Raw genomic sequence first — 26575 nt, 5'->3', positions numbered from 1 at the left:
AGACGTTTAGCAGTCTCATTTAGCCACTTGTTAGCCACTGCCTTTTTTTACACACATACATTCACGAGTGGAGTTTTTGCTGACTTATTTTATGTTGTAGAACAAAACATCAAACATTTCGTACGATTGTGTTAACCACAGACCTTAATCCAGGCTTCTGGATGCACTCTGGATTCAACTTGGACCTAAACTGGCAAAAATAGAAGAATGCGCCAAGAAAGATTGAAAAGTTCCAGTCATAACAATGGGGATCTAAAGTACAGAGTGTTCACGAGAGCTAACAGCTGAGAGAGTCCCAGTGTCACGTGACTTCCAGCCCAAGGCCACATGTGTGAGAGGTTAGGAGAAAAGTCGTCCACTCCGAAGGCAGAGGGACGGGGGTGATCCAAGCTGAAGAAGCTCAGCATGCAGCAGGGCCAGAGACTCTCCTCACTCCTCCTGAAAGAGAAGCAGAGAGTCAGTCAGATACCTGCTGCCACCGTGGAATTCTGCTGCCACTTCCTGTCTCACTGAGGTTCACACTTAAGAAAAGTCTGTATGCCTTTTGGTACAAAGGGATTCAGTTAGCATACTGTCTTACAGAATCAAACAGCTACAATGACAGCAGCTTGTGGAGGTTGTTCTCACTTGGAGCGTGTGGTCAAATGAAGCACAGACTTTCTGATTCAAGAGAGAATAGAACCTGGCTGCATGAGGGCTGTCGAGCGGTAGATTGATCATGTATTTGTGAAAGACAATCTGAAAGTAAGCATTGCCATGGCTCCTTAGACAAAAGGAAATGGGATTATTCCAATTAATGAATATTGCAGGAAATAATCTCAGCGGCAAACAAACCTTTATGATACTTTCACACATTCACTTGTTATCTCACTTTCAGCTGGTCTGTACTTGTTATTAACTGATATTGATGAAACTGATTTGCTTGACTGTCTCACATTGTAATGATTGTGTGCATTGCTTGAACTTCACTTAACAGACTGTATGTGGTTTGTCTTGAGTGTCATGTTTTGCATTTTGTCTTTTTGTTTATGTATGTCTGTAAGTTGTTGCTATTGTCGGGACCCCCTTGAAAACGAGATGGTGCATCTCAAGGGGTTTATCCCAATGAATACAAATATTTAGTTGAAAGGCAATACACAGAAGACAGCATGTAAACTAAGCTAAAGGCTAATGTCCACGTGCTACTGTATGACACGGAGACGCTTCCCACATACCAGCGGGGTATTTACTGACTTTGAGACAGAGGAGAGGAGAAAGTGTCTCATTCCTGCACCGCTAGAACTATAAATAAGGTAGGTTTTATTAGCCCCAGTATTTCATCTTGGGTGACATTTGGAAGGTGTCCTCCTCACCCACACGTCCTCCTCCGCTCCCTCTCCCCCGGGCATCTGGGAGCTGGCTCCCTCCGTTTTGTTGGCCAAGATCTTCTCCGTCCACGATGCTCCGGCCTTCTCATCTCCAGCGAAGTTACACTTGGTCACCGTCCACCTCGGCTAAGGAGACTGGAAGACACAATGAAGGTGGAAAGTTCATTTATTTAATTGATTGAGCCAAAAGAAAAAGACAACACAAAAATGTAAAACAACAAAATGAAGAAAATGCAACGAAACAAAGGTACGTCAGCACACAGATCTTCCGCGGGTGTTCACAGATCTTACGTATTTCTCTTTAACATGAAATAATCATGACCAAATATCATTGGGAGTCATTATTTAGTTATCATTTGTTCTTTAACAGTTTATCTCAATTCATCTTTACTTCAACTCTTAGAGTATCCTTTCCTTTAATGAGTGTACCGGATGCACGGTACATTTAAAGCAGTACATCAGCAGGGTTTGGCCTCACATATGAAAGGACTGTTTCCTCTGGTCTTCAGCCGTACTTCCTGTCCCATCTCCAGTTCTGTTTGCTCCATCTCTGCCTCGGGGTACCAGAAGGCCCAGGTCCCGTCAGGGCGGTGTTTGTCGTAATCTTCAGCAGCTCAGATTTGTTCACCGTCGCTGACAGCTGATCCTCAGAGAGACGGTCCGACCCGCCTTTAGCTTCCACCTCTGAGGAGACAACATGTTTATAAAGCTGATGAAGATAGAAGACACAACTCACACTGGCTCTGAAAGCTCAGCGCACTGCAACTTTAAAACAGTCTACAGCCAGATGGAACAACACAAGCAAATAATAAAAGCATCTTCACCAATTAGACAACACGTGAAACAGTCAGAAACGCTTAATCTCCCCAACATGAAGCCATGTGGTTCATGTTGTGCTCTGTGGTTCCTATTTCCTGCATTACTGACTTAGGTTAGCGCGGCAAAAACAAGCATACATGCATACAGGTGATTTCCCCTGTGTATTCAGTACAGCTCTGGAAAAGAATCAAGAGACCACTCCACATTGTTCCTAAATCTCAATCCCTAGCGTCTGTTGAATTCCAACACAGAGAAATGCTTAGAGAATAAAATACTAAATAAAATAATTTTACTCAAACACATACCTTTAAATAGTCAAACTAGAGAAACTGATAATGCTGCAGTGGCCTCTTCATTTTGTACAGAGCTGTATATGCCAGCGGGAAAAAGTGATATATAAGCGATATAAAGTTATTTCTCAACACGTTGGCATTACATATTCTCTTCCTGTGTTTTTAATTCTTGCTTTTGTGCTCCACGACACCAAGTCAAATTCCTCGTACGTGGAAACCTACCTGGTAATAAACCCATTTTTGATTGGCATTTTTAAGCCAGTTATATCCAAAAATCTGAACATAACCTTTTCCAGAACAGGTTAACAGTGCAGCATAAGTTGCCATGGCAATCTAGCCAAGTTAAAGATGATCTTTGTAACAACATCAACTCTGGTTTTAGGCCTAGCTTAAATAGCTAACTGACTAATCTAGCTTTGCTTAGTTGTGATCGCTCACTCAACATCCCTCACAGCATCGTTGGCAGACAGACAAGTTTAATAAACACGCAACTCAAACGTGTGATCCACTCACTGTAGGAGGACATGAGGAAGCCAGTGTTGACCTTCTTGGTGTCGCTGAAGTTCGGCTCCACCTCCTTCCCGCTGGCATTGAAGTTCCTCTGGTGGACGCGGCTGGGCGGCCTGGGCCTGATGTACAGCACATAGAAACGGGCCCGCCAAGAACTGACACAGTGAGGCTCGTTTCATCGGAGTGTGAGGTGCAACGCTGACAATGATTAGGTCGTCTTCGGGAGGTCGTTCCCACAATACAAGAAGGAAGGTTAGACATTTGACCTTTTGATCGCATGTCTGAAACATCCAGCAGCTTTCCTTCTAGAAGAACCCCCGGGCCACTAAATGGAAAAATAAAATTATATTGACACTTGTGTAAAAGTACATTTCATGTAAACATCAAATATCAGCCCTGTAGGCTACATACCCTTTCATAAATATGTTTGATAAATAGGTGCAAACTGTAAGACCACATTAAAACAACAAAAGTTGAAAAGGACATTACAGATACAATCAACAGAATTTAAAAGTTTAAAGGTCCCATGTCATGGCCGTTTCTACTGATCATAATTCCATCGTTGAGGTCTACTAGAATAGATTTACATTGTTCAATGCTCCAAACTCACATTGGTTTCTCACAGCATCTCTGCATAGTGTATTCACTCTCTGTCCTACACGGCTTGTTGGAGCTCCTGCCCCCCCCCCTTTGAGCCCACTGTGCTCGGATGTGTGATTAGGTGTTACAATGGCGTTTGTTAGCAACCAGAAAATGACACCAGTAAATGATGACCAACAGATGAGAATGCTGCGTGGGGTCTGGGTGCCGTGTTGGCGGGACGTTGCGGGGCTCGCTGCTCCGCCCTTTGAGGCTCGAGGAGCGGACAGTGTGAGCTGGGTTACTGGTGTCGTCTCCTGGTTGCTGCGTGGGGTCTGCGAGACAACGCGAAACTCAGCCTGAGCACACACACACACACACACACACACACACACACACACACACACACACACACACACACACACACACACACACACACGTAACCAGGCTGTGAGTGTGTGTGTGTGCTCAGGCTGAGTTAAGGCTGGGTTTAGCCTGAGATATCCGTGGAGCTGTGGCTGAGAAAAGATAAGGCTGAGTGAGTGAGTGAGTGAGTGTGAGGAAGTCCGCGGATTGGTCCAAATGACCAATCCGCGGAGCCGTTACGTCACTGTGGCCCTTACGTCACCACGACCAGGAAGAAACCATGGGAAAAGAGAAATGTCCAACGAGGCGTTCAGGGGCAGCAGACGGGTCTTCTCTGTGTTAGAGTGTTACTCGCTACAGGGTGTGCTTTGAGGGTGTGTGACTCTGCAGACCGTTCACATGCAGACAAAGCTACACACAAGGGGACGGGTCAGAACCAGAGAAGCATGACATGGACCTTTAACATAAAGGCTTTCCTCATGAGCATCTCATTGCGTGTTTATTGTACAATAAAGGAGATTAATCGGATAAGACCTGTTACAAGAGCAACCGTGCATTGGGTTTATTTTAGGAGAATTATGTTCAAGAGCTTTACAATTATGAACTCCCTTTAAGATAACCCTGTGTAATGGATGTTTACAAATATATATGAAACCACAGCAAGCTCAATTCTTTATTTGGACAGGTGTCTTTAACTTTAAATCTATAAAGTGGTGTCAAACTACACTGTAAAAATATCCACCGTGAATTCACAATAATTACCTGGCAACTTGTTGCATGACTTTCACAGTAAGGTTCACAGCAATTTACTGTGAATGTCTTCACAGCAATGTATTGTAATTTCACATCCATGATATTACAATGCATTGTTGTAAAGGTACAACTGTATACTGTAACTTCACAGCTTCAATTACTGTGATATTACAGTATGTTACTGGGGAATTACATCATTTTGTTGTACATTAATTACAACAAGGGCCTGTACTTTTACATTTCTATTGTGAAAGTACTGCAGGAGTAGCCAGTAATTTACTGTGAATTTACAATGTGTACTGTGAAAGTACTGCAGGAGTAGCCAGTAATTTACTGTAAATATACAAATCTAAATAATACGATAATATATTGTAAATTTGACTGGGATTGTACCATAATTCAATCAGCTCAATCAACAAAGAAAATGCCCATTTTAACTTTCTATTACTCCATTGAAGTGCAAAGTACATTTACAGTGTTTTGGAAATGTTGTTACGGCCCCAACCTCTACTCCGCGGTAGTGGCTCGTGCTGAGACCCGCAACATGAAAGAATACACACAATAACCGGTACTTGGTAACGAGCATTTATTGATAATCAGCCGTTTGCTCACACAAGCGAAATGGGAAACAAAAAGAGGTCTGGAGGACTGGCCAAAAGGAACAAACAGAAGAAGGGAACCCGAGCCAGCCACACCACGGGCCGTAGGACCCAGAACTCCCCCGCCTAACCAGAAATCAAATATAAACCCTATGGGAAACAAAATAAAGCCGCAAGACCGCAAGACTACCAGGTCCTCCAGGCTAAACATAAACACATCTGCAAAGAGGTATTCTAAGGACAGTGCCTCCGGCGTTAGGATAGGCGAGACATCCTTCTCCTCCAGCTTCTCTTTATATATACACACGGCTGAGTGGAATTTGGAACACCTGGGCAGAGGCGGAGCCAGGGGCAGACCAGGTGCACCTGGGCAGAGGCGGAGCCAGGGAGACAGAAAACAAGGAAGGGAGCACTTAACACATGTCTACAAAGACATCCACTTAAAGTCAACAATTTTTCTGAAGAATGTGCTGACATAGGGGTTTCGGTTGCCATGCCTCTTTTTGGCTTTCTAGCCCGTCTCAGGATTAATGCCCAGGATGCACCTGAAAACACTAAGCCAAGACAACAATTTAAATGTTACATAGATGTATATGTTGCATCGTTTATTTTAAGGCACATGCAGCGGTGCCCCTTTCAATTTAAGTAAAACCTGCACCAAAGAAAGAAATTAGTATTTAAAGCCAAGCAAGAGCGATAAAAGCAAGAAAAGCACTTCATGTGTTGTGTTATCACAGAGGATGGTCTGAATACAGTATTTCACTATGTAATAATACAGTAACATGTTGTGAAATCCTGGTAATCATGTATCCTGTACATTCACAGTAATTAACTGTGCCTGTATTGATTTCACTGTGACATTCTAAATTACAGTGTTATATTGTGAACATTACAGGTAAAGACTGTAAAGTGGTAAACAGTAATTTATTGTAAAATATTACAGCTAAATATTGTGAAACCATGGTCATATTTTACAGTGTAGTCTAAAGGCATGCATAAAGGAGTGTATACAGTGGTGTAAAGTAACTAAGTACTTTTACTCAAGTACATGTACTTAAGAACAATCTTAAAATAATTCTACTTTACTTGAGTATTTCAATGTGTTATAAATACTTTGTACTTCTACCCCACTACAGTTCAGAGGTAAATGGTGTACTTTTCCTCCACTACATGTATTTAATCCCTTTAGTTACTTCACAGATGTGGATGAATGATGTGAAATATAATCAAGTGTTGAATCAGACTTTAGTTCCACCTGGAGTAAATCCACCAGCTACCCTGCAGTCTACAAAGTACTTCAGACTAGCTGCACCTTCACCAGCTTTGAGAACACTTTAATCATCAATCATTATAAAACATATATATATTATTCTGAAATGGACCAATCTGCTCAATGACTACTTTTACTACTTTAAGGAGATTTGACACTAATACTTTTGTAACATTTTGATTGCAGGCCTTTTACTTGCATTCCTACACTCTGATACTTCTACTTTTACTCAAGTACAAGATCAGAGTACTCCTTCCTCTGACTGTATATATAACATACGTAAAGAAGGCGTTAGCTAGCAGGAACTAAACACCTTTTCTGTCTTATTGCGATATGGCTCTGTGGAGATTCACTTTAATGCGGAATATCCAAACCCTTCCAGAATGAAGCGTTAGAGGTGTGTGGGACAGGTGGGGCTAGGTCTCAGTGAGTATGGTTCTGTCTCAGTGAGTGTGGTTCTGTCTCAGTGAGTGGTTCTGTCTCAGTGAGTGGTTCTGTCTCAGTGAGTGTGGTTCTGTCTCAGTGAGTGGTTCTGTCTCAGTGAGTGTGGTTCTGTCTCAGTGAGTGGTTCTGTCTCAGTGAGTGGTTCTGTCTCAGTGAGTGTGGTTCTGTCTCAGTGAGTGGTTCTGTCTCAGTGAGTGTGGTTCTGTCTCAGTGAGTGGTTCTGTCTCAGTGAGTGTGGTGCTGTCTCAGTGAGTGTGGTTCTGTCTCAGTGTGTGGTTCTGTCTCAGTGAGTGGTTCTGTCTCAGTGAGTGTGGTTCTGTCTCAGTGTGTGGTTCTGTCTCAGTGAGTGGTTCTGTCTCAGTGAGTGTGGTTCTGTCTCAGTGAGTGGTTCTGTCTCAGTGAGTATGGTTCTGTCTCAGTGAGTGGTTCTGTCTCAGTGAGTGTGGTTCTGTCTCAGTGAGTGGTTCTGTCTCAGTGAGTGTGGTTCTGTCTCAGTGAGTGGTTCTGTCTCAGTGAGTATGGTTCTGTCTCAGTGAGTGGTTCTGTCTCAGTGAGTGTGGTTCTGTCTCAGTGAGTGGTTCTGTCTCAGTGAGTGTGGTTCTGTCTCAGTGAGTGGTTCTGTCTCAGTGAGTGTGGTTCTGTCTCAGTGAGTGTGGTTCTGTCTCAGTGAGTGGTTCTGTCTCAGTGAGTATGGTTCTGTCTCAGTGAGTGGTTCTGTCTCAGTGAGTGTGGTTCTGTCTCAGTGAGTGGTTCTGTCTCAGTGAGTGTGGTTCTGTCTCAGTGAGTGGTTCTGTCTCAGTGAGTGTGGTTCTGTCTCAGTGTGTGGTTCTGTCTCAGTGAGTGGTTCTGTCTCAGTGAGTGGTTCTGTCTCAGTGAGTGTGGTTCTGTCTCAGTGAGTGGTTCTGTCTCAGTGAGTGTGGTTCTGTCTCAGTGAGTGGTTCTGTCTCAGTGAGTGGTTCTGTCTCAGTGTGTGGTTCTGTCTCAGTGAGTGGTTCTGTCTCAGTGAGTGGTTCTGTCTCAGTGAGTGTGGTTCTGTCTCAGTGAGTGGTTCTGTCTCAGTGAGTGTGGTTCTGTCTCAGTGAGTGGTTCTGTCTCAGTGAGTGTGGTGCTGTCTCAGTGAGTGGTTCTGTCTCAGTGAGTGTGGTTCTGTCTCAGAGAGTGGTTCTGTCTCAGTGAGTGGTTCTGTCTCAGTGAGTGTGGTTCTGTCTCAGTGAGTGGTTCTGTCTCAGTGAGTGTGGTTCTGTCTCAGTGAGTGGTTCTGTCTCAGTGAGTGTGGTGCTGTCTCAGTGAGTGGTTCTGTCTCAGTGAGTGTGGTTCTGTCTCAGTGAGTGGTTCTGTCTCAGTGAGTGTGGTTCTGTCTCAGTGAGTGTGGTTCTGTCTCAGTGAGTGGTTCTGTCTCAGTGAGTGTGGTTCTGTCTCAGTGAGTGTGGTTCTGTCTCAGTGAGTGGTTCTGTCTCAGTGAGTGTGGTTCTGTCTCAGTGAGTGGTTCTGTCTCAGTGAGTGTGGTTCTGTCTCAGTGAGTGGTTCTGTCTGTGGTTCTGTCTCAGTGAGTGGTTCTGTCTCAGTGAGTGTGGTTCTGTCTCAGTGAGTGTGGTTCTGTCTCAGAGAGTGGTTCTGTCTCAGTGAGTGTGGTTCTGTCTCAGTGAGTGTGGTTCTGTCTCAGTGAGTGGTTCTGTCTCAGTGAGTGTGGTTCTGTCTCAGTGAGTGGTTCTGTCTCAGTGAGTGTGGTGCTGTCTCAGTGAGTGGTTCTGTCTCAGTGAGTGTGGTTCTGTCTCAGTGAGTGGTTCTGTCTCAGTGAGTGTGGTTCTGTCTCAGTGAGTGTGGTTCTGTCTCAGTGAGTGGTTCTGTCTCAGTGAGTGTGGTTCTGTCTCAGTGAGTGGTTCTGTCTCAGTGAGTGTGGTTCTGTCTCAGAGAGTGGTTCTGTCTCAGTGAGTGTGGTTCTGTCTCAGTGAGTGGTTCTGTCTCAGTGAGTGGTTCTGTCTCAGTGAGTGTGGTTCTGTCTCAGTGAGTGGTTCTGTCTCAGTGAGTGTGGTTCTGTCTCAGTGAGTGTGGTTCTGTCTCAGTGAGTGGTTCTGTCTCAGTGAGTGTGGTTCTGTCTCAGTGAGTGGTTCTGTCTCAGTGAGTGTGGTTCTGTCTCAGTGAGTGGTTCTGTCTGTGGTTCTGTCTCAGTGAGTGGTTCTGTCTCAGTGAGTGTGGTTCTGTCTCAGTGAGTGTGGTTCTGTCTCAGAGAGTGGTTCTGTCTCAGTGAGTGTGGTTCTGTCTCAGTGAGTGTGGTTCTGTCTCAGTGAGTGGTTCTGTCTCAGTGAGTGTGGTTCTGTCTCAGAGAGTGGTTCTGTCTCAGAGAGTGGTTCTGTCTCAGTGAGTGGTTCTGTCTCAGAGAGTGTGGTTCTGTCTCAGTGAGTGTGGTTCTGTCTCAGAGAGTGGTTCTGTCTCAGAGAGTGTGGTTCTGTCTCAGTGAGTGGTTCTGTCTGTGGTTCTGTCTCAGTGTGTGGTTCTGTCTGTGGTTCTGTCTCAGTGAGTGGTTCTGTCTCAGCCTACCTGTGATAGGAGGACGGAGCCCACGTCTCATTGTGCACCGGTTTGTTCTAGGACCTGTTGTGATAAATCCGGCTCATCTTTCACAAACTGTTCTGTAACTGTTCCCGTCAGTACTGTCAGAGTGTTCCCGGTCCCGCCTCATTTCCTGTTCCTGCGTGTAGCCGCGTGAGAGGTGCGCTCGGTTTTGTCCCAGCACATGCCGACGGGAACATATGCTTCATTCAGCGATAGACAGGGTCTATCATTGATACAAATAATGATTCAAGTATTTCATTTTGTACAGGTACAACACAATAGAGGTTGCAGTATGCAGAGGTGGGAGAAGTACTCAGATCTTGTACTTAAAAGTAGACCAGAGTGTAGGAATACTCTTGTTACCGTAAAAGTCCTGCATTCAAAATGTTACTGAAGTAAAAGTAGAAAAGTATTCATCAAAATATACTTAAAGCACCAAAAGTAAAAGTAGTCATTGAGCAGATTGGTCCATTTCAGAATAATATATATATATGTTTTATAATGATTGATGATTAAAGTGTTCTCAAAGCTGGTGAAGGTGCAGCTAGTCTGAAGTACTTTGTATACTGCAGGGTAGCTGGTGGATTCACTCCAGGTGGAACTAAAGTCTGATTCAACACTTGGTTATATTTCACATCATTCATCCACATCTGAGAAGTAACTAAAGGGATTAAATACATGTAGTGGAGGAAAAGTACACCATGTACCTCTGAATTATAGTGGAGTAGAAGTCAAAGTAGCAAGAAATTGAAACACTCAAGTAAAGTACAATTATCTCAAGATTATTCTTAAGTACATGTACTTGAGTAAAAGTACTTAGTTACTTTACACCACTGCTGGTTTGACGCCGGATGGTCACTGGTTCCAGTCCTCGTATGGACACAATAATAAAGACTGGCCTCTGGAGAAGGGCCAGGTCCCTCCTAGGCCCTGCTGCAGTGTCTTTGAGCAAGGCATTGAACCCACAGCGGCTCTTGGTCACTGAAACAAGACGGCCCCCTTGACTCACGTCTCCATAAAAAGCATGTGTGTATTTCAGCGCTGATGTGTACGGGTCCTGCTTGTTGCATGTGTGTATTTGTACTGCAATTAATATAATTAGTGAGATCCTAGTTTCCCCTTGTGGGATTGCTAAAGGATGCATCCTCCTTCTCCTTCTTGGTAATGATATCCTGGAGTCCTGCATACTACCTCATGTTGATCATTATGATGGTCACACGTTCCCCACCCTAACAACGCTAACGGATTGGGAGATGTTGGCAAGCAAAGGTTCTGCAAACATCAACATGTTCCTTTCTTTTGATCAGACTTCCTAAACTGACTTCCAAATCAGTAGGAAGTGATTCTCATTACAAATAACATCATTTCAAGTGTAACAGAGCACTTCAAAGCACATAAAAAAAATATATAAAGCTGTTTATCGCATGCTTTTTGATAGTACCATTGTCATAGCAACTTAACATCAGCTGCTGTCTAGAGTTAATTGCAAAGAAACATAATATCGATATAAAGTATTTTGAGATCTTCGTTGCTCGCAAGCATGACACCTGTTCTGTGTATGACAGCCACTCTTAGGCGCTTTGAGTGTTTCCACGGCAACGGGTGTTATCCACTACAGTTCTCTATCGTATGGACGGTTACTGATGGGCTGACAAAAAACGGAGTCTCTCTTTTCCTCCAATCATATACAAAACGGAGTCTCTCTTTTTCTCCCCCTCACCTGTCAGGTGACCCTACGTCTGTCAGGTGAGGGGTCGCCTGTCAGGTGACCCTACACCTGACAGGCGACCCTCACCTGACAGGCGACCCTCACCTGACAGGCGACCCTCACCTGACAGGTGAGGGTATATATACCGATAACCCCTATCATAAATTCCTTCCACTCATTCTCCACTCATTCCCTTGTCCAAACACATCTGTTCATCACACACACATTTAAATGTTCACACTTCGTTAGGATTACACCGTGTTAAGCTTTAATACCAGTCCTTTCAATGAGTCCATATCGCAGCCTCGAAAGTCAAAGTTGTAAAGGTCACCTCGGTACAGGAGGACAGAGCAGCCTCCTCTGCATACTGTAAACAGTTTTCCACTGTGTCTGTATTCTCATGTCCTTCCAACTCGTTTGGCATTCCTTCGCTCTTCCTCTCCCTCTCCAGGCGCTGCAGATACAGAGGGTTTAGGTTTCAGGGCTTGTTTTGTGTTTAGGGACTGTGGGGGTCTGCAGGGAGGTCCAGAGTCCAGATCTTCAGTGTGGGCTGCAGGACAACATCCTGTTCCAGAGACACTGCTGCTGGGGGGGCGTCCTGCTCGCCGCTGAGCACAGAGCTCCAGATGTTGTGCAGAGGAGCCCGTCACCAGTGGAGCGTCCACATCAGAGCCGCTCTCTGGGGTCGGGTCACCGCTCTGCATCAGATACACAAGAAGGACAGTCTGAGATCCAACCTCCGAAGACGACCTAACCCTAACCTCCGAAGACGACCTAACCCTAACCCTAACCCCCGAAGACGACCTAACCCTAACCCTAACCCTAACCCTAACCCTAGCCCTAGCCCACTTCCAACCAAAAGACATCCGTGCAAAGTGAACAGAAACAACACCAATGTGTTCTACTGTTAAAGCTCATGATGGTTGGTTTCCATTGTTGACGTGTTGACTCAACTCAACTTCACTTTGGGACTGTGCATCGTAGTGTCTATGCCAAACAGGAACAACTGCATTCACCGGCTCAACACAAAGCATTATTTGAAAGGACCCTGTTTGTTTTCCCTTCCCTGGGCGAGTCCCCAAAGCTCCCTCCAGGGGGAGCTGTTCTGCATGAGTTTCAATCAGAATCAGAAAGGTATTGGAGACAAACATCTACTTTGATTGGGATGAACTTCTTTTAATGCAAACCCAAAAACAAAATACCTACAGTATTTGGAACACTGAGTGTAAATACTAGAAAAGTAATGACAAGAAAATGGCATAAACTGGACTCGGAAGACGGTTCCATATTATACACAACATCTTAGTGATGGAAAGACTCACTTCCTCCTGAGGCTTCAGGAGAATACGTTTGAGGAAGCTTTGAAAAAGTGGAAGCATTCTATTCCCCAGAGACGCATATCCTCTGCTTGAATATAGTACCTGTGTATGCTTTGGTTGTGTATAAGTATACTGGAAAGAAACCTAAGTGATGGATTACTGTATAGATCAAAATGATGATAATTTTGTAAACATTTGTAATATGAATACTCCATAATAATAATTCCAAATAAAGAATTGCTTATTGAATCTCCAGGATTGTGGTTGAGTTCACCCACCTTCAGAGAGGAGTCATTGTTCCTCTGAGTGCCTCCTGATGCCGGAGCACTCTCCTCCTTGATACCTAAGAGAACACAAGTTCATCAAACCAGATCAAGGATGCACACTAAACACTAAACAATGCTGATACATATCTGTGTGTACAGGAAGTGTAGCGTCCCAGCTGGATGCTGAGCCAGATGTTTCGTCGTTGGGTCCACCCCCCTGGAGCCTCCACCTCATACAGACTCTCCAGATGTTCTTCATGCTGCTGCAGAAACCTCCTGCACACTGGAGGACAGAGGACATGATGTCTGTGTTGAGACTTCTGGGTTCGCTGCCATGAGAGATTCAAATAAACAATAACAGTGTGCATGTGGCTATGAGAGATGTCTTTTTACCATATTTAAATAACCGTGGACAATTTGTATATATTGTACTTAACTCTAATTCATTGCATTTATATTTGATTTAAAAAAGATAACTTGCACACTTGTATAATGTGTGGCTTTGGGCTTTAATGTGTGATTAAGGTATAGTCTAACTCTAACTCTAATGTTGCTGTGTGAGCTCGGATTTTACATTTGTATTATTAATATTATTCTTATTAGGTATATAGTATCTTGTGTTCATATAACTTGTTTTAGTAAACTTAGCTGTTGCTATAACAGTGTATTTGAACATATTTTTTATATTGCTGATTGTGTATTGTATATATATATATATACATATATATATATATATATATATGTATTGCTGGGAACCGAGGAAAGAAACATTTTCCAATCTTCTTTATTTTGTATTTCCTACCTATTTAGGGTTAAAAAAAACATCTTGCAATTCAGACTTTTAAAATGTTACAGTATGTCCACTGTAGAGGACATCGGGACCATAGTTTGAAAAGACAGCCAAAATTAACAGATGGACTATGTAACGTATTATGGTTATAGAGTGATATTAATACAATAATACATTCACCTTTATTTAAAACATGAATAAGTAATTGATCTGAACATTGCTGTTTATTTGGTCAATACAAAATTATCTTGTTTTTTGGTGAATCTTTCCAGATCTTCAAAGACTTTGTAGTCGATGTCGTGGGAAAGTACCTCATTGACTCCAGTCAGCACGGGCTGTAGGGTCATCTTGACTAGTTTTATGGATGTGGTCTCCATCTGACCTGCTCACAGAAACAAAGCTTGCTTTCCTGAGGCAACGCTCATCTGTCATGGCTCCACTTAAAATAAAAACAACAATAAGACATACGTGCTACTCTTGGCCCACAGGGGGCCATGTCTTTCCAGCTCGTCCCTATCTGTCTCTCTGTCTGTATCTGTGCGCTCATGGAGCCTCCTGCACCCCCCCCCCCCCCCCCCCTTCTTCTTGACCCTCTTCTATCCCAGGTGTGAAATCCTCACCTCTCTCATCACCTGAGAGCTCAACATCTTAATCTCCCTGAACTTTCTGGTACAGAAAATGTCTGCTTCAGTTCCGTCTCCTGCAACGATATTGAGTCATTAAGTCCTGACGTCCACTAGAATGGACATTTATAAAAGGGCTGTTATTTGAAAACTTGAATTATTTAATTGCTTTCAGAACTAATGATATAGTTCCTCACATGTTAATAAACAAGAATATATATGTTTTTCATGGTAAAAATTACAATTATTCAACAATATTTGACTTCTCCTCCTGCTTCTATAACATGTTGTTTTTCATATGCCAGCCATTTTGGATGAAAAGAAAGAGGAACTTCCCAGCATGCAATTTTAACCAATGACATCACTGGAAAGACCAGGATGTCCTCTGTACAGCACATCAGGGACTGATAGATGTCCTCTGTACAGTACATCAGGGGTTGATAGATGTCCTCTGTACAGTACATCAGGGACTGATAGATGTCCTCTGTACAGTACATCAGGGACTGATAGAGTAGCTCAAAAGAGTCAAAGGAGATCAGTGGCGACTGGTCATTAGGGGCACAGCCCCACCTAGTGTCAGCAGAAAGTATTAAAAATAATGATTACAAAGAAATGCAAAAAATTAATTAAAAAATATATTAAATCTATTTTAAGATCATGTTTAATCATCTGATTCGTCTGTACATTGCTGTTTTAGTCTGTGTTCTTCTAATTAGTGTCTACAGTGTGTGCCTATTGAGCTGTTTAGAGCCATGTGGGACAAAACCCGATCCTGCCCCTCCCTCTGACTGTCTAAGTGAACGGTGACTGCAAAAACTACACTGCGCATGCTCAGAGTATTGTCCTATTTAATGTGTGTGGCAAAAAAATAATGACCATAGGGGCAGTGGCGTGCACAGACATTTATAGGGGCAGGTGCTCAAGAGGAAAAAAAAGGGCACCTTCTGAGTCGTCCTGGCGGTCGCCCGCGAGTGCCGAAATTGTGCGCGAAAATTTGTCGGATAATGGCGGATTTTGTTAGTTTCTTTTCGGTTTTTGGTTACTCCTTCCATCTCTCTCTCATTTTGGTCATCATCAGAGAGCACTGTTTCTGAACATGGTGCTGCTCTGGACTCTGACATCTCTGCTTCATCTGTGTCTGACTCAGAGATATTTTCTATGGATATCTACACGGGAGTGCCGCGGGGCACGTGGGGGGATGTCTGACAAAATTACAACGCGCATTTGGGGCATTGCTGTATATATTAGAAGCTTTTAATCCAGAATTGATCGATGTTACCATGAGCCACATACAGTAAACAAATTAAATAAAAAACTGTAAAAAACGAACTTTCTAAAGGGCACATTGCTGTCCAGAGGGCAAAACGGGCAGGTGCTCAAGCACTACCTAGAGTCTATGTGTGCACGTCTCTGCATAGGGGCATAGAGCTGACATCCCCACCATACGTCATCTCACATAATCCAGAGCTGATTGGCTGTAAGTACGTGTGCTGCGAAAAGTGTGGTGTGTGAAGAGGAGGAGAGAGAGCTGCAGTGAGGCGTCCTAACACCCGGAAGTAAGCTGCGCATGGCTTCCCTCGACCTAAAAGCAATGAGATTTCTCCATAGGATTTTAGAAAATAGCTCCAAATAAGATCTGTGGAAACAAACATGTTAGATAAATGCACGTTTTGTTCAGCCAGATAATATCCACATGTCTACCCTACTTTTATAATTTTCTAATCATAAATCTATTGATTCGATTAGATTTATGATAGACTTTTGAAACTACAAGAACATAAGGAGGACTTTTACAAAAAAGTGATAGAGATTTTTGTCCAGAAGGATAGGCAAATGGACTTCATCTTCAAGTCAAGGTAAGACTGCAATTTTATTGAAAATGGGATCTTACTAAGAGAGAACAATTCAATATTTAAATGATACAATTACATGTTTTGTGTATCCTTTTGTTGAACTGTCTGTTTAAAATTAATTGAAGCATCAGACAAAAAAAGCTTTTGAAAATAATATTATATTTTGATTTAGGTCAAAATATAATATCTGTAAACCTGAAGAGTCAGAGTCAGAGCCTCACCAGCCATGAACCTCACTGCAGAAGCTTATATATAGACATCTACGTTTTTTGTGCCCCACCACTTTTGTACATATAGAAACGCCACTGAAGGAGATGCATGTTAACAAAATGTCCACTACAGTTATTCTATTGTATAAATAATGATGTATTCTTCTGCCAAAGATGACGACATCTCCCGAGATAAGAAATAACAGACTGGAGGGAATAGAAGTAGAATAGGATAGAGAGAGGGTCAGCTGACCTGCCACCATGCTGGGGGACAGCGGAGCGCTGACTCCCAGGACCTCCTCTGTGGAGAAGGAGGAGCAGAAGTCCTGCAGCATGAGGAGCCCCAGGCCCCTCCTCCTCCAGCCCCTCCTCACCAGCAGCGTGTCCAGAGCGGGCAGCAGGTAGCAGCGGCTGCTCCAGCCGTCACACAGGCTGCCTGAACACAGGGGGGGGGTCAGAGAACCACACAGAGGAAGAGTCAGGCTCTGCAGGACACAGCTCTACCTGCCAGCCCTGTCGGAAACCTGAACATCATCAGGAACTAGAGAGGGCATCCTTTAGGCACAAAGTAGCCACATCATCCAATATATTATATTATATATACAACAACAGCAACAGTATTTTGTTTATCAAAATTGTGTTTGTTATTAAATGCTATTAGATGGTTCAATATTAACAAATGCAACTGATGTAATAATAAAACACATATGGAGGACGTTTGTCTGAATAATGAGTACTTCTGATACTTGAAGTACATTTTGCTGATATTACTTTTGTACTTTTACGTAAGTGAGACTTTGAAAGCAGGACTTTGACATTCATGTATTTTGACTTTGACTAAAGTCAAAGATCTGAATATGTCTCCCATCACTCAAGCTAAGAAACACCAGCTGAACTCAGCTGCAGTGTGTTGTGATGGATGAACAAGACGACATCTGGTCTGCACGTTGTTCCCAGTGTGTATCCGTACTCGTGGTTACGACCTCTTGTTGCTAGCAAAGCTATTGTTGATGTGAATCTTTGTAACTTCCAAAACTTTGATTTTTCTTATTTTTAAAAAGTATTATTTGGCCCAGTTTATCTGGTGCGATTGTGTTGCCATCGCTCCCCCCCCCCCACCTTTGTGTTTGACGGTGTAGAAGCCCACCGCCTGGCTGTCTCTCCACAGCAGCTTGCAGCTCTCTGTGCGGGGGTGCAGGGAGAACAGCGTCTTCTCCTGAGGGGACCTCTCCAGCACCTGGCTGAGCAGGAACACGATCACTCGCTCCATCAGCGACTGCACCTGCAGGACAACACACACACGGACCAGAGCACACAGCATGGAACACACAAGCTAAAAGAGGCTAGTGTGCTTCTGGGGCTTTCCCTTTGCTGTAGAGTGTTCTTGTGATGCTGACCGCTGAGCGGCCCGACCCAGCAGGGAGGCAGGGAGTTCAAATGTATTACTTCTTGTGGTACGTGACACAGCCTCAGTCTTACTGTCTCATGTAAACACGGTCACCAGCGACCAGGATCTCCCACACACACCACCAGGAAACACAGAGCCTCAATACCCACAGACTAATCAACCAACAAGCCCCAGGTGAGGGGGGGGGGGACACAGGGCCCCAGGTGAACACATCAACAACAATGAAGCCATACAACCCGTAACGGAGGCTGAGACCTATGGGCCCAGAGACCACCTCCGTGACACTTCTATAGGTTTGTGTGCAAAGGCTTCAATCCCCTGTTCCCCTCCCACACACTCCCCTCTCTGGTGTCAGACAGAGGGTGAAAAGAGGTGCTGCAGCACAGGCAGTATGAGAGCGGTCACAGTAGAGACACAGACTACACATATGAAGCCTGAAAGCCCCATAGGGCCCCTTTCAGAGGACATATGTTCAGACCGGTGGAGGAAGCCTGGTGTGTGTATGACTGTGTTGTAGTGATGCTGACATACACACAGATATGTAAAAGCAGTTACCGAGATCAAGCCGTGTCTGTCCTTGCAGCATGTCCTCAGCGCGTCGTCCACACTCCACCACTGGTCCTGCAGGTACAGAGCCAGCACTGGAAGGCAGAGCACAGAGTTAGGGTCTGTCTTCAGGGCGTCTGTGGGGGTGAGGGGGGTCTGCCACACCTTGTGTTGGATCATTAGGAGGGTGCAGCGCCAGCAGCGTACAGTCGGACTGATGGTCATCAAACAGCTGCAACAGCCTCACATTGTTTGCTGTGATCGCGACCTGAGGGGACAGAGACAACTTCAAAAGGCCCTATTCTGCTTTTATAATGACGATGGGTTTCATTTGTAACGCCCCGTCTGCACTACAGGCATCGGAAAATGCTTTCAACGCTTCGCCCATTCACTTGAATGGGGTGACGTAGTTGATTTTGAATATTCGCTGAACTGCATTGTGGGGAGCGGAGCGTGGCTTTGCAAGCATCACGAGCATCTATCGGCATCAAACGTTGAACAATGTTCAACTTTTGAGGCTCAATGTTTGGCATCAGCCAATCCAATCCCGCGTATGCAAATCTGACAGTACAAGGGCTAGCCAATCAAACCGTGTGTATGCTTGGAGAGACGACGCAGGTCATTTCCTCATATTCAAACAAATGGAGCGGTAGTGAATCACCCGGTGCTGAATGATCAGTCTCTGTTCACCTACCGGGATACAGACCGGAGGAGCCAGGCATGGAGGGAGGGGGCAGAGACAGGGGGGGGAACTGGTAGGTTTTCGCCTGTTTGGGGATTTTATATCCAGTTTACTTCGTTTTAACATTGCTATTGCTTTGTATGCTGGGGGCGGGCGGGAGATTCCTGATTGGTTGTTGGTCGCGAGAAATCGCCAAGCCTCAGACACGCCCAGCTTCAAGATTTGTTGATGCCCGTAGTGGAGACGGGCCGTTACGCACTTCTTATTTGAAGTCAAATCCCGAAGTTCTACAAGCAGTGCTGAACCTATGATAAACCTCCAGTAGAACCAAACTTGTGTGCACATATTTGTCACCATGCTACCAATTGTTAACAGAAACTAAATAAAGAAGTAATAGATGTAAAATATGTTAATAAGGGGGACAATTCTGCCTATATGATATATTTTCAAAAAAGCATCATTATTATATTGAGCTTACTACAATTTGGATATGGCACTAGTCCCTGTTCTGATTTTGATAACAGTTTGATTATTGTGCAGGCCTTATGATACCTTTGAAGTGTGTGATAACTCAAACCACTCCTCATTGTGAGGTCCTGACTCCAGAGAGGAGAGGTAGAGTTCAGATACAGATGTCAGGTCAGTGTCCTCCACAGCTGGAAGGTCCACAGGATACATGGCCTCTCAGAGGGAATACAGCTGTTCAAGGGAAGTTTACACATTTACAACGGTTACAAAACAAAACACACCAAACATATTCCTTGGATGTAATCTCAATGGGCCCTTTGGGGTGCCATGGCAACACACTTAAAAAGTGATCCCAACTAAATACATTTAGTGCATTTTACCCTTACAAATGTCCCTTCACAGGACTCCTTTATCTCTTTGCCTTGTTGTACACACAGAGTATTAACAGGAGAGGACTCCATGATCTTTGCCATACTTTTAGTTCATTCTAAGTAACGTTAGCCTATCTGTGCAGGTGGCGCTGCTCGTGGTTAAACATGAAAGGTGGGGTAGGTCATTTTGGAGAAACCAGCTCGAGTGCGATAGGATTTGAAAGTACACAGCCGGAACAAATCTGCCCCTTCCTTCAGACGTCCTCACAGAGCCCCTCCCCCAACACACACGAACGCGCACATGACCAATGAGGGCACGAGATAAGTTTGTGCCCAGATGGGAGGCTGACAGGCAGGTAGGCCATCCAGTTACTTTAGCCGGGTGATTGGTCGTGCTTTTTACAGTACTACGGCTTCCACAGATGACGTTTTTGTATGTATTTATTGTCAAAGCATTTAATGTATTCATAGCTATCGGGATGTTAAGAGCATTCCATGGAATATAACAAAAAGCGTATCTCGAGCCGGTTTCTGAAACGTACCTACCCCACCTTTAAGGTTCAGGTCACACAGTTCCATACACATGTGCATGTTTGGTGGATGCTTAGTGTCTCAATTAAGGATTATTTATACTTCATTACATCAATGAAGTACATTTACTCAAGGACTGTACTTAAGTAGTATTTTAAGTTACTTTCTATAAAACCACAACTTGAAATACACTTTTCAAAATGACTACAATGTCTCTTTGAACTTTGGACACAGCCAGGTTACCCGTGTATTTTACCTGAGTATTGTCATGTTATGCCACTTTCTTCTATTCCACCATATTTTCTAAGATAATGTTGTACTTTTCTTTACTTATATCTGAGATTTGAATTGTAGCCTACGTGCTGTATTTTGTGTTGACCTGCCCATGGACTGCAGATGGAAATGAGCAAACTGCTATAATCTGGTACAAAGCATCTTATCTCTTTGAGATGTATGTTATTTTTGTACATGGTCCCTGACAACTAAACCAATAAACTAAACTAAACCTTACATGACTTTTACTTCTAACAGTGGTTGTACTTTTACTAAAGTAATAAAAGGATAGTGTTGTGAGGTTCTTAAGAGACTTCACAGCGGGGCAGCACTGATACAGCAGCATTACTGTGACAGATGCGTGTAGTGCTAACATGTGTACTTTGAACTGCTAACTCACTAAATGCTAACAATAACAACATGCCATGACAACATAGCGTTACCCATACACCCTCGCAGGACAACACGGTGTCAACATTAACTTACGACTGAATAAGTAATAAAATAGAAGAGTTGTTGACGCTGACCGGGGAGAAGTGTTCTGTCTAGTGATGTTACGTATTGCGCCGAGGCTTCGGAGACCGAGTGTGTGTCGAGTAATCCCCGAAGCTTTTTGTGAAGCTTGTATCGTTTTGGGCTAGTGACGTCATCGATGACAAACGAAGCCTCGCTGCCAGAGCCATATAATACAAGAGTTACGACAACGGAAGTCCAAAAACGGTTATCGTCACGTGGTTCATGTAGACGAGGATCGTTCCCCGGAAGTTCATGGCGGGCAATGTGAATGCATTGATAACAGGAGATAGAACTACGATTTTTGGTAATTATTAGTGAATAAAGGTTTTGATTTGCAATATTTATACAACAAATCGATATGTGTATGTATTTACATCAATATGTTTTAAAAAATAAAATCGAATTTGCTAATATTAAGTGATAATATTAGGATTAGTGTGAACAACTAGTTTACATGTTAGTGCCTTAGTTAAAGAGCCTGTTGTTGTTTATTTATAGCTTTGAATTCTTTAAAAACCAATATTATCTTCTTAAACTTGTATGGTAGTCAGGAGCATCACTTTCTAATGTTTATTGATATATTTAGAGGGTGGGGATCTAAAGTAATGCTTTAAAATTCAGAGTAGATTCATTTCTACCATTTTCTTAAATTCATGGTAGTTTCAGTAATCCCATGGTAACTGAGGACACAAATTATCTAAATGACTAATGTCATCTTTATGGCTTTCAGAAAGGACAGGTGACTATCAAAGGACTAGCAGCAGCAGCAGCAGCAGCAGCAGCAGCAGCAGCAGCAGCAGCATGATGATGATGATGTTAAATGTGTTTTAGGAACATCCATTGCAAATACATGGAATTCAATAAACATTGAATAGCATATCATGCAGTTTGTCTATGCATTTTCCTCCGTGTTGTCCTGGTTTTCTGTGCTGCCTCCTAGTCGCCACCATGGTTTGCTGTGCTGCCTGGGGATGCTCCAATCGCTCCGAGAAAGGAGTACGAATGTACGGCTTCCCCACTGACACAGAGCGGAGGAAGCAGGAGCAATTTCACGACCAACAGCAAAAAAATATGTGATTTATATACAAACACTGCATTTGCACTTGTTCACCAAACAAAAACCACACCATTGGGAAAGCGTAATGTTTTGTTTAATACAAAAAAAAACAGGGAAAGGCTTGAAAAACACAGAGTTGAGACTCAGGGTGCAGGGTGAGGGTCTCAGTGCAGGTATTCAGGCTCCATTGAATCCCCCTCTGGTTCTTGTGCTGAGAGAGGGAGTAACAGACAGGAGAAAGGGTTATACACACACAGCACACCTGTTGGATGGGAAATTGCCTTGGGGAGATAAGGTGTGGTCTCTGTTCCCAACTGAAGTTATGGAACTGTATTATTTGTGAGTTTAACAAAGCATGACAAATGGCATCAGTAACAGATGTAATATGAATTTCTATAAAGTTGTCTCACATTCTTGGTCATATTTTATATACAGTATGTAATGAGTATAACATGTCCAGTAAGTATAAAGTGTTTCCTAATACTGTGTATTCAAACACTATGGAATATGTATGTGGGCAGACAAAACTAAGTTGTTCTGTGTGTGAAGTAACCTCAAGTCACTCCGCAGGCACATTTTGATGCAGACCAGTTTGTCAAGACAAAAAAGGGCAAGGCTGAGAGCAGAGGCTATTCCCACCATCTTCGTGCATCGCCCTGTGGTCAAAAAGAGAAGGGCCCCTGTATCTACAAAGCCCATAGCTCATGATCACAGCTATAGTGTGAAAGGTGACACAGGTATAATAAGTATGAACTCTTAGTAACAAAAGTAATATTTCTTATTTTTAAGTGGTAAAATATTTTAAATGTTCGAACATTTACAGTGCCATGTCTTCTACTTACATTAGTCTCAAAGATTGAGGGAAGAAGGGAAGGGATCACTGCCCTCCACCTGCCAGCACCCAGCCAGAGGAGCGCAAACAACAAAAACAAGCAAGGTGTCCCGTCATGTACCTGGAAGTTTGGGTTGGCAAAATGGAGTAAGAGAGGGACTTGAAAAACCTTGGTGGCTCTCTACTCATGTTGTTACTGTCGTCTTGGTTACAGCTCTCAAGTTTTTTTTGGTGCCATTTCCACATCTTTAGAAAATATGAACAAATTGAAGTGAAATCAACCTCTTCTCTGGAGAACACACTTTGATTTCTCTGTCTTGGGAGTTTGCAGTCTTGCAGTTTTGCTCCTCCACCTGTAACATCACTGCCCCTCCACCTGCCATACAGTAGGTTACTAACAAGATTACTTATATAATAGTGATAGAATACATGTTTAGTATGCTTACTTATATAAAACAGTAGTATTAAACTTACCTTGTGTTGTCACTCTCACTTAAGTCCCTCTCCCTTTGCCATCAATCCAAAATCAGCTGAGCTGCAACATTATACAGACAGGTAATAATCAACATAATCACAAGGACACAATATGGCTCTCTTAAAAACACTCTCTCTTACACGCACCAAAGTCATATTTATCTAATATTTAACTCCCTCCACCCCCGCATACAATCCCGTTTAGAAGCCCCTCTTCTCTAATTCAACAACGTTGGACGAAATGACATTAAAGGTGGGGTAGGTAAGTTTGAGAAACCGGCTCGAGATCGCTAGAATTTGAAAATACACAACCGGAGAAAATCTGCCACTTCCTTATAGAGCCCCTCCTCCAACACACACAAATGCGCACATGACCAATGAGTGCACGAGATAAGTTTGTGCCCCGATGGAAGGCTGACAGGCAGGTAGTATTACGGCTTCTACAGATGACATTTTTGTATGGATTTTTTGTCAAAGCACTTATATTCATTGCTATCGGGATGTTAAGAGCATTCCATGGTGTAGTGGCCAATTATCCAAAGAAATCCATGTTCAAATGCCACTTAGTCTAGGAGGCGAGCTCGAGTATTGACTCGCGTATATTCAAAAACTCAGATACCTTGCTCGTTCCATTCTGGTGCTTTATTGAGAGGTTCAATAGATCAGCTGGCGGCCCACTGCCGACGTGCAACATTTGCACGGTATTTAAACAAATAAACAAATAAGATCCATTGGTCATACGGATGTGTGCGGTCAAAAACTTTTTCCAACTGCCTCTCTAGACTTCCTGCTGTGTCATGCAGGCAGCGTCATTTATACCTGAGCACGCCCCTACTATTGCTTTGTATAAATAATAACAACACATAAACTAGAGCTGTCCATAAGCAAGATGACACGTTACAAAAACAGTATAATAATAATTCATAGTTAATCAGCTCATTTAAGTTAAATTAAAGAATATTCAATTGGCTCACAAAACCATAATTAATTACCAAAATAAATGTGCCTAAATGGCTCTTACACATGGAATATAACAAAAAGTGTATCTCGAGCCGGTTTCTGAAACTTACCTACCCCACCTTTAAGAGAACGGAATTTACAATTGAAAGGCAGTTCAATGTGTGTTGCTAACTTGCTTCGGTGTCCTAGCTTAATCTGTTATCTGTAAACGTTCCCTAAATCTACTAATTTAGGGATAATTCACTGACATCCTTTAATACACATGTTAATTTGAATCAGATGTACTGATAATATCCGCAATATAAATCTTTAAACTTCTTCTTACCTTTAAAAGTCCGTCACGAACGGTCTATTATGCTGCAACTCTACTGCTCTGCTAGCCTTGGCGCTAACTTCCGGGGAACGATTGATAGGCTCCACGATCCGCCATTGCTGTAAAAAAGTGGTCCATTGGAGTGTGTCACTACCCGATCCGTCCCCCTGTCCGATCGGTACTGCGCATGTGCGAGATGGTCCGCCATATTGGACAACTCCGGACGGCAACACCAGATGGACACTTGACACAGTGGCTTTTAGCAAAGCTCAAAAAGAAAACTCGAGAGAGATGAGTTATTGTTATTACAACATGACTTCACTATTATTTAACAACTCTTTTTTATTGGGTTCTTTTATTTGGGGTTAAGTACATTGTCAGAATAAGTGAGGAATGAATTTAACTTCTGTTAGACAGCCATATGCCATACATTTTTGCATACATTCACAGTAAATATTTATTCAGTATGATAGCTGTCTAACAGAAGTTAAATCTATTTCTCACTTATTCTGACAATGTACTTAACCCCAAATAAAAGAACCCAATAAAAAGAGTTGTTAAATAATAGTGAAGTCACGTTGTAATAACAATAACTCATCTCTCTCGGTTTTTCTTTTTGAGCTTTGCTAAAAGCCACTGTGTCAGGTGTCCATCTTGGGTTGCCGTCCGGACTTCCGGACCATCTCGCACATGCGCAGTACCGATCGGGTAGGGTGACGGATCGGGTAGTGACAGGAACGGAGATGTCGTAACCAGTGGGCGAACTATACCACGGTCTCCGGGGGAGCCGGGATTCTTTTTTTTTGCGGGGGTGGGTAAATGCTGATCCGTGCATTAATAGCAACAGCACAGACATAGGCCTATTATAAAGAGAAAATCTGTTGCACACGGGGTGGTGCCACAGGTCTACATTTACATGAAACGTCCCGATGGATCATGTTCATGTCAACAGATTTCCCGAGCATGTATGGGCTACGCAAACTTCAATCAACTTGATAATAAATAATCCACGGACCACCAATGTAACGTTTGACTGTTTAATTAATTAATTAATCAACTTAAAATGACTCAAATGTGATCCACTCACTCCACTGTTGGCTGGTCCAGCCAGCCGGCGGCCACGGGACCACCGCAGCAACTTCGCCCCCCATCTCGAGCAGCAGGCAAGGAGGAAGAGGAAGAACAGGTGGGGTGGTCATCAGCAGCATCATCATCTTCTTCCACATCTCCTTCGATCTCTACTACCGTATGGTAGTTGTAGTCATCAAGTTAGCTTCTCTTGGCTCGTCTTCTTGTGTCTCTTCAGCCCCCAAGTTAACGTTAGCTGTCAAGTTAGCACTAGCACTGACGTTAGCTCCCTCCTCTCTCGGTTCTGTTGTAGCAGCAGTCACAACGTACCCTAACCCTAACCAGCTACATTCGGTTGGTCTTCTTGATCAGGTTGTTTAGCCGTCTTTTTAAAGAAATTGCCTAAGTTGTTTTTTTCTTTTCGACATGTCAGCAGCAGCAACAATGCCTGGTAAACATGCAGTGCTAACTAAACGAGCTTGTGAGTGAGTGGGTAGTGGGTGGAGCTGCGGGCAGCGTGCAAGCAGGCGACACTTTTTTCATGAATCATAAACTCTAAATATAATTTTATTTCACTTATTTTACACCTTTGAAAAAAAAACATGCCCAAAATGGAATTTATTTGGTCATCATATCAGTATTTTAGAGAGCTCCCCCCAAATTTCACAAACCATGTTCCCAGGGGAGCTCATGTCACCACTAGGGGAGCCATAGCCCTCCAGTTCGCACCCTGGTCGTAACTCTTCTATTATATG

At 43.3% G+C, this 26575-nt stretch overlaps 2 protein-coding genes and 1 long non-coding RNA gene across 6 annotated transcripts; all 3 read right to left on the bottom strand.

The window, feature by feature from the left end:
- Positions 1-28: 28 nt before the first annotated feature.
- On the bottom strand, positions 29-9615 carry arpin (actin related protein 2/3 complex inhibitor). The gene is given in 8 exon segments (XM_034085713.2): positions 29-438; positions 1353-1479; positions 1481-1502; positions 1846-1968; positions 1971-2051; positions 2993-3144; positions 3249-3314; positions 9539-9615. Coding segments are annotated over 8 exon segments (657 nt in total). The 3' UTR covers positions 29-429.
- Positions 9616-10954: 1339 nt separating this feature from the next.
- On the bottom strand, positions 10955-21237 carry fam169b (family with sequence similarity 169 member B). Of its 3 annotated transcripts, XR_011643431.1 has the most exons (10): positions 21128-21237; positions 19510-19656; positions 18441-18543; positions 18285-18370; positions 17441-17603; positions 16575-16757; positions 13004-13129; positions 12859-12923; positions 11331-11959; positions 10955-11273 (listed from the first exon to the last, which is right to left on the bottom strand). XR_011643431.1 is itself a non-coding variant. In XM_034084211.2 (9 exons), the coding sequence occupies exons 2-9, from the start codon at positions 19633-19635 to the stop codon at positions 11660-11662; spliced, it is 1152 nt and encodes a 383-aa protein (XP_033940102.1). In that variant the 5' UTR covers positions 19636-19656; positions 21128-21237; the 3' UTR covers positions 10955-11659. The 3 variants fall into 3 exon arrangements, 2 of the variants coding, with proteins under 2 accessions (XP_033940102.1, XP_033940103.1); XM_034084211.2 differs by having other exon boundaries at positions 10955-11959; XM_034084212.2 differs by having other exon boundaries at positions 10955-11959; positions 21087-21235.
- Positions 21238-22295: 1058 nt separating this feature from the next.
- LOC139434042 (uncharacterized) lies at positions 22296-24905 on the bottom strand. 2 transcript variants are annotated; one of them, XR_011643432.1, is made up of 4 exons: positions 24765-24905; positions 23480-23540; positions 23016-23399; positions 22296-22384 (listed from the first exon to the last, which is right to left on the bottom strand). It is a non-coding gene; the product is annotated as an uncharacterized lncRNA (long non-coding RNA). The 2 variants fall into 2 exon arrangements; XR_011643433.1 differs by having other exon boundaries at positions 23016-23381.
- Between the last annotated feature and the right edge of the window lie 1670 nt (positions 24906-26575).

Source organism: Pseudochaenichthys georgianus, chromosome 6 (genome assembly GCF_902827115.2).
Source record: "Pseudochaenichthys georgianus chromosome 6, fPseGeo1.2, whole genome shotgun sequence".
Lineage (NCBI taxonomy): Eukaryota > Metazoa > Chordata > Actinopteri > Perciformes > Channichthyidae > Pseudochaenichthys > Pseudochaenichthys georgianus.
Note: the sequence above shows the minus strand (reverse complement) of the source record. Positions and strands in the feature narration are given on the sequence as shown.

Coding starts and splice junctions, on each gene's coding strand:
- fam169b (XM_034084211.2), bottom strand. CDS start 19,635: ATGTATCCTGTGGACCTTCCAGCTGTGGAGGACACTGACCTGACATCT. Junction 13,130..16,574: donor GTCCCCCAGCATGGTGGCAG/GTCAGCTGACCC, acceptor TCTGTCCTCCAG/TGTGCAGGAGGTTTCTGCAG. Junction 12,924..13,003: donor GCTGGGACGCTACACTTCCT/GTACACACAGAT, acceptor GTGTTCTCTTAG/GTATCAAGGAGGAGAGTGCT.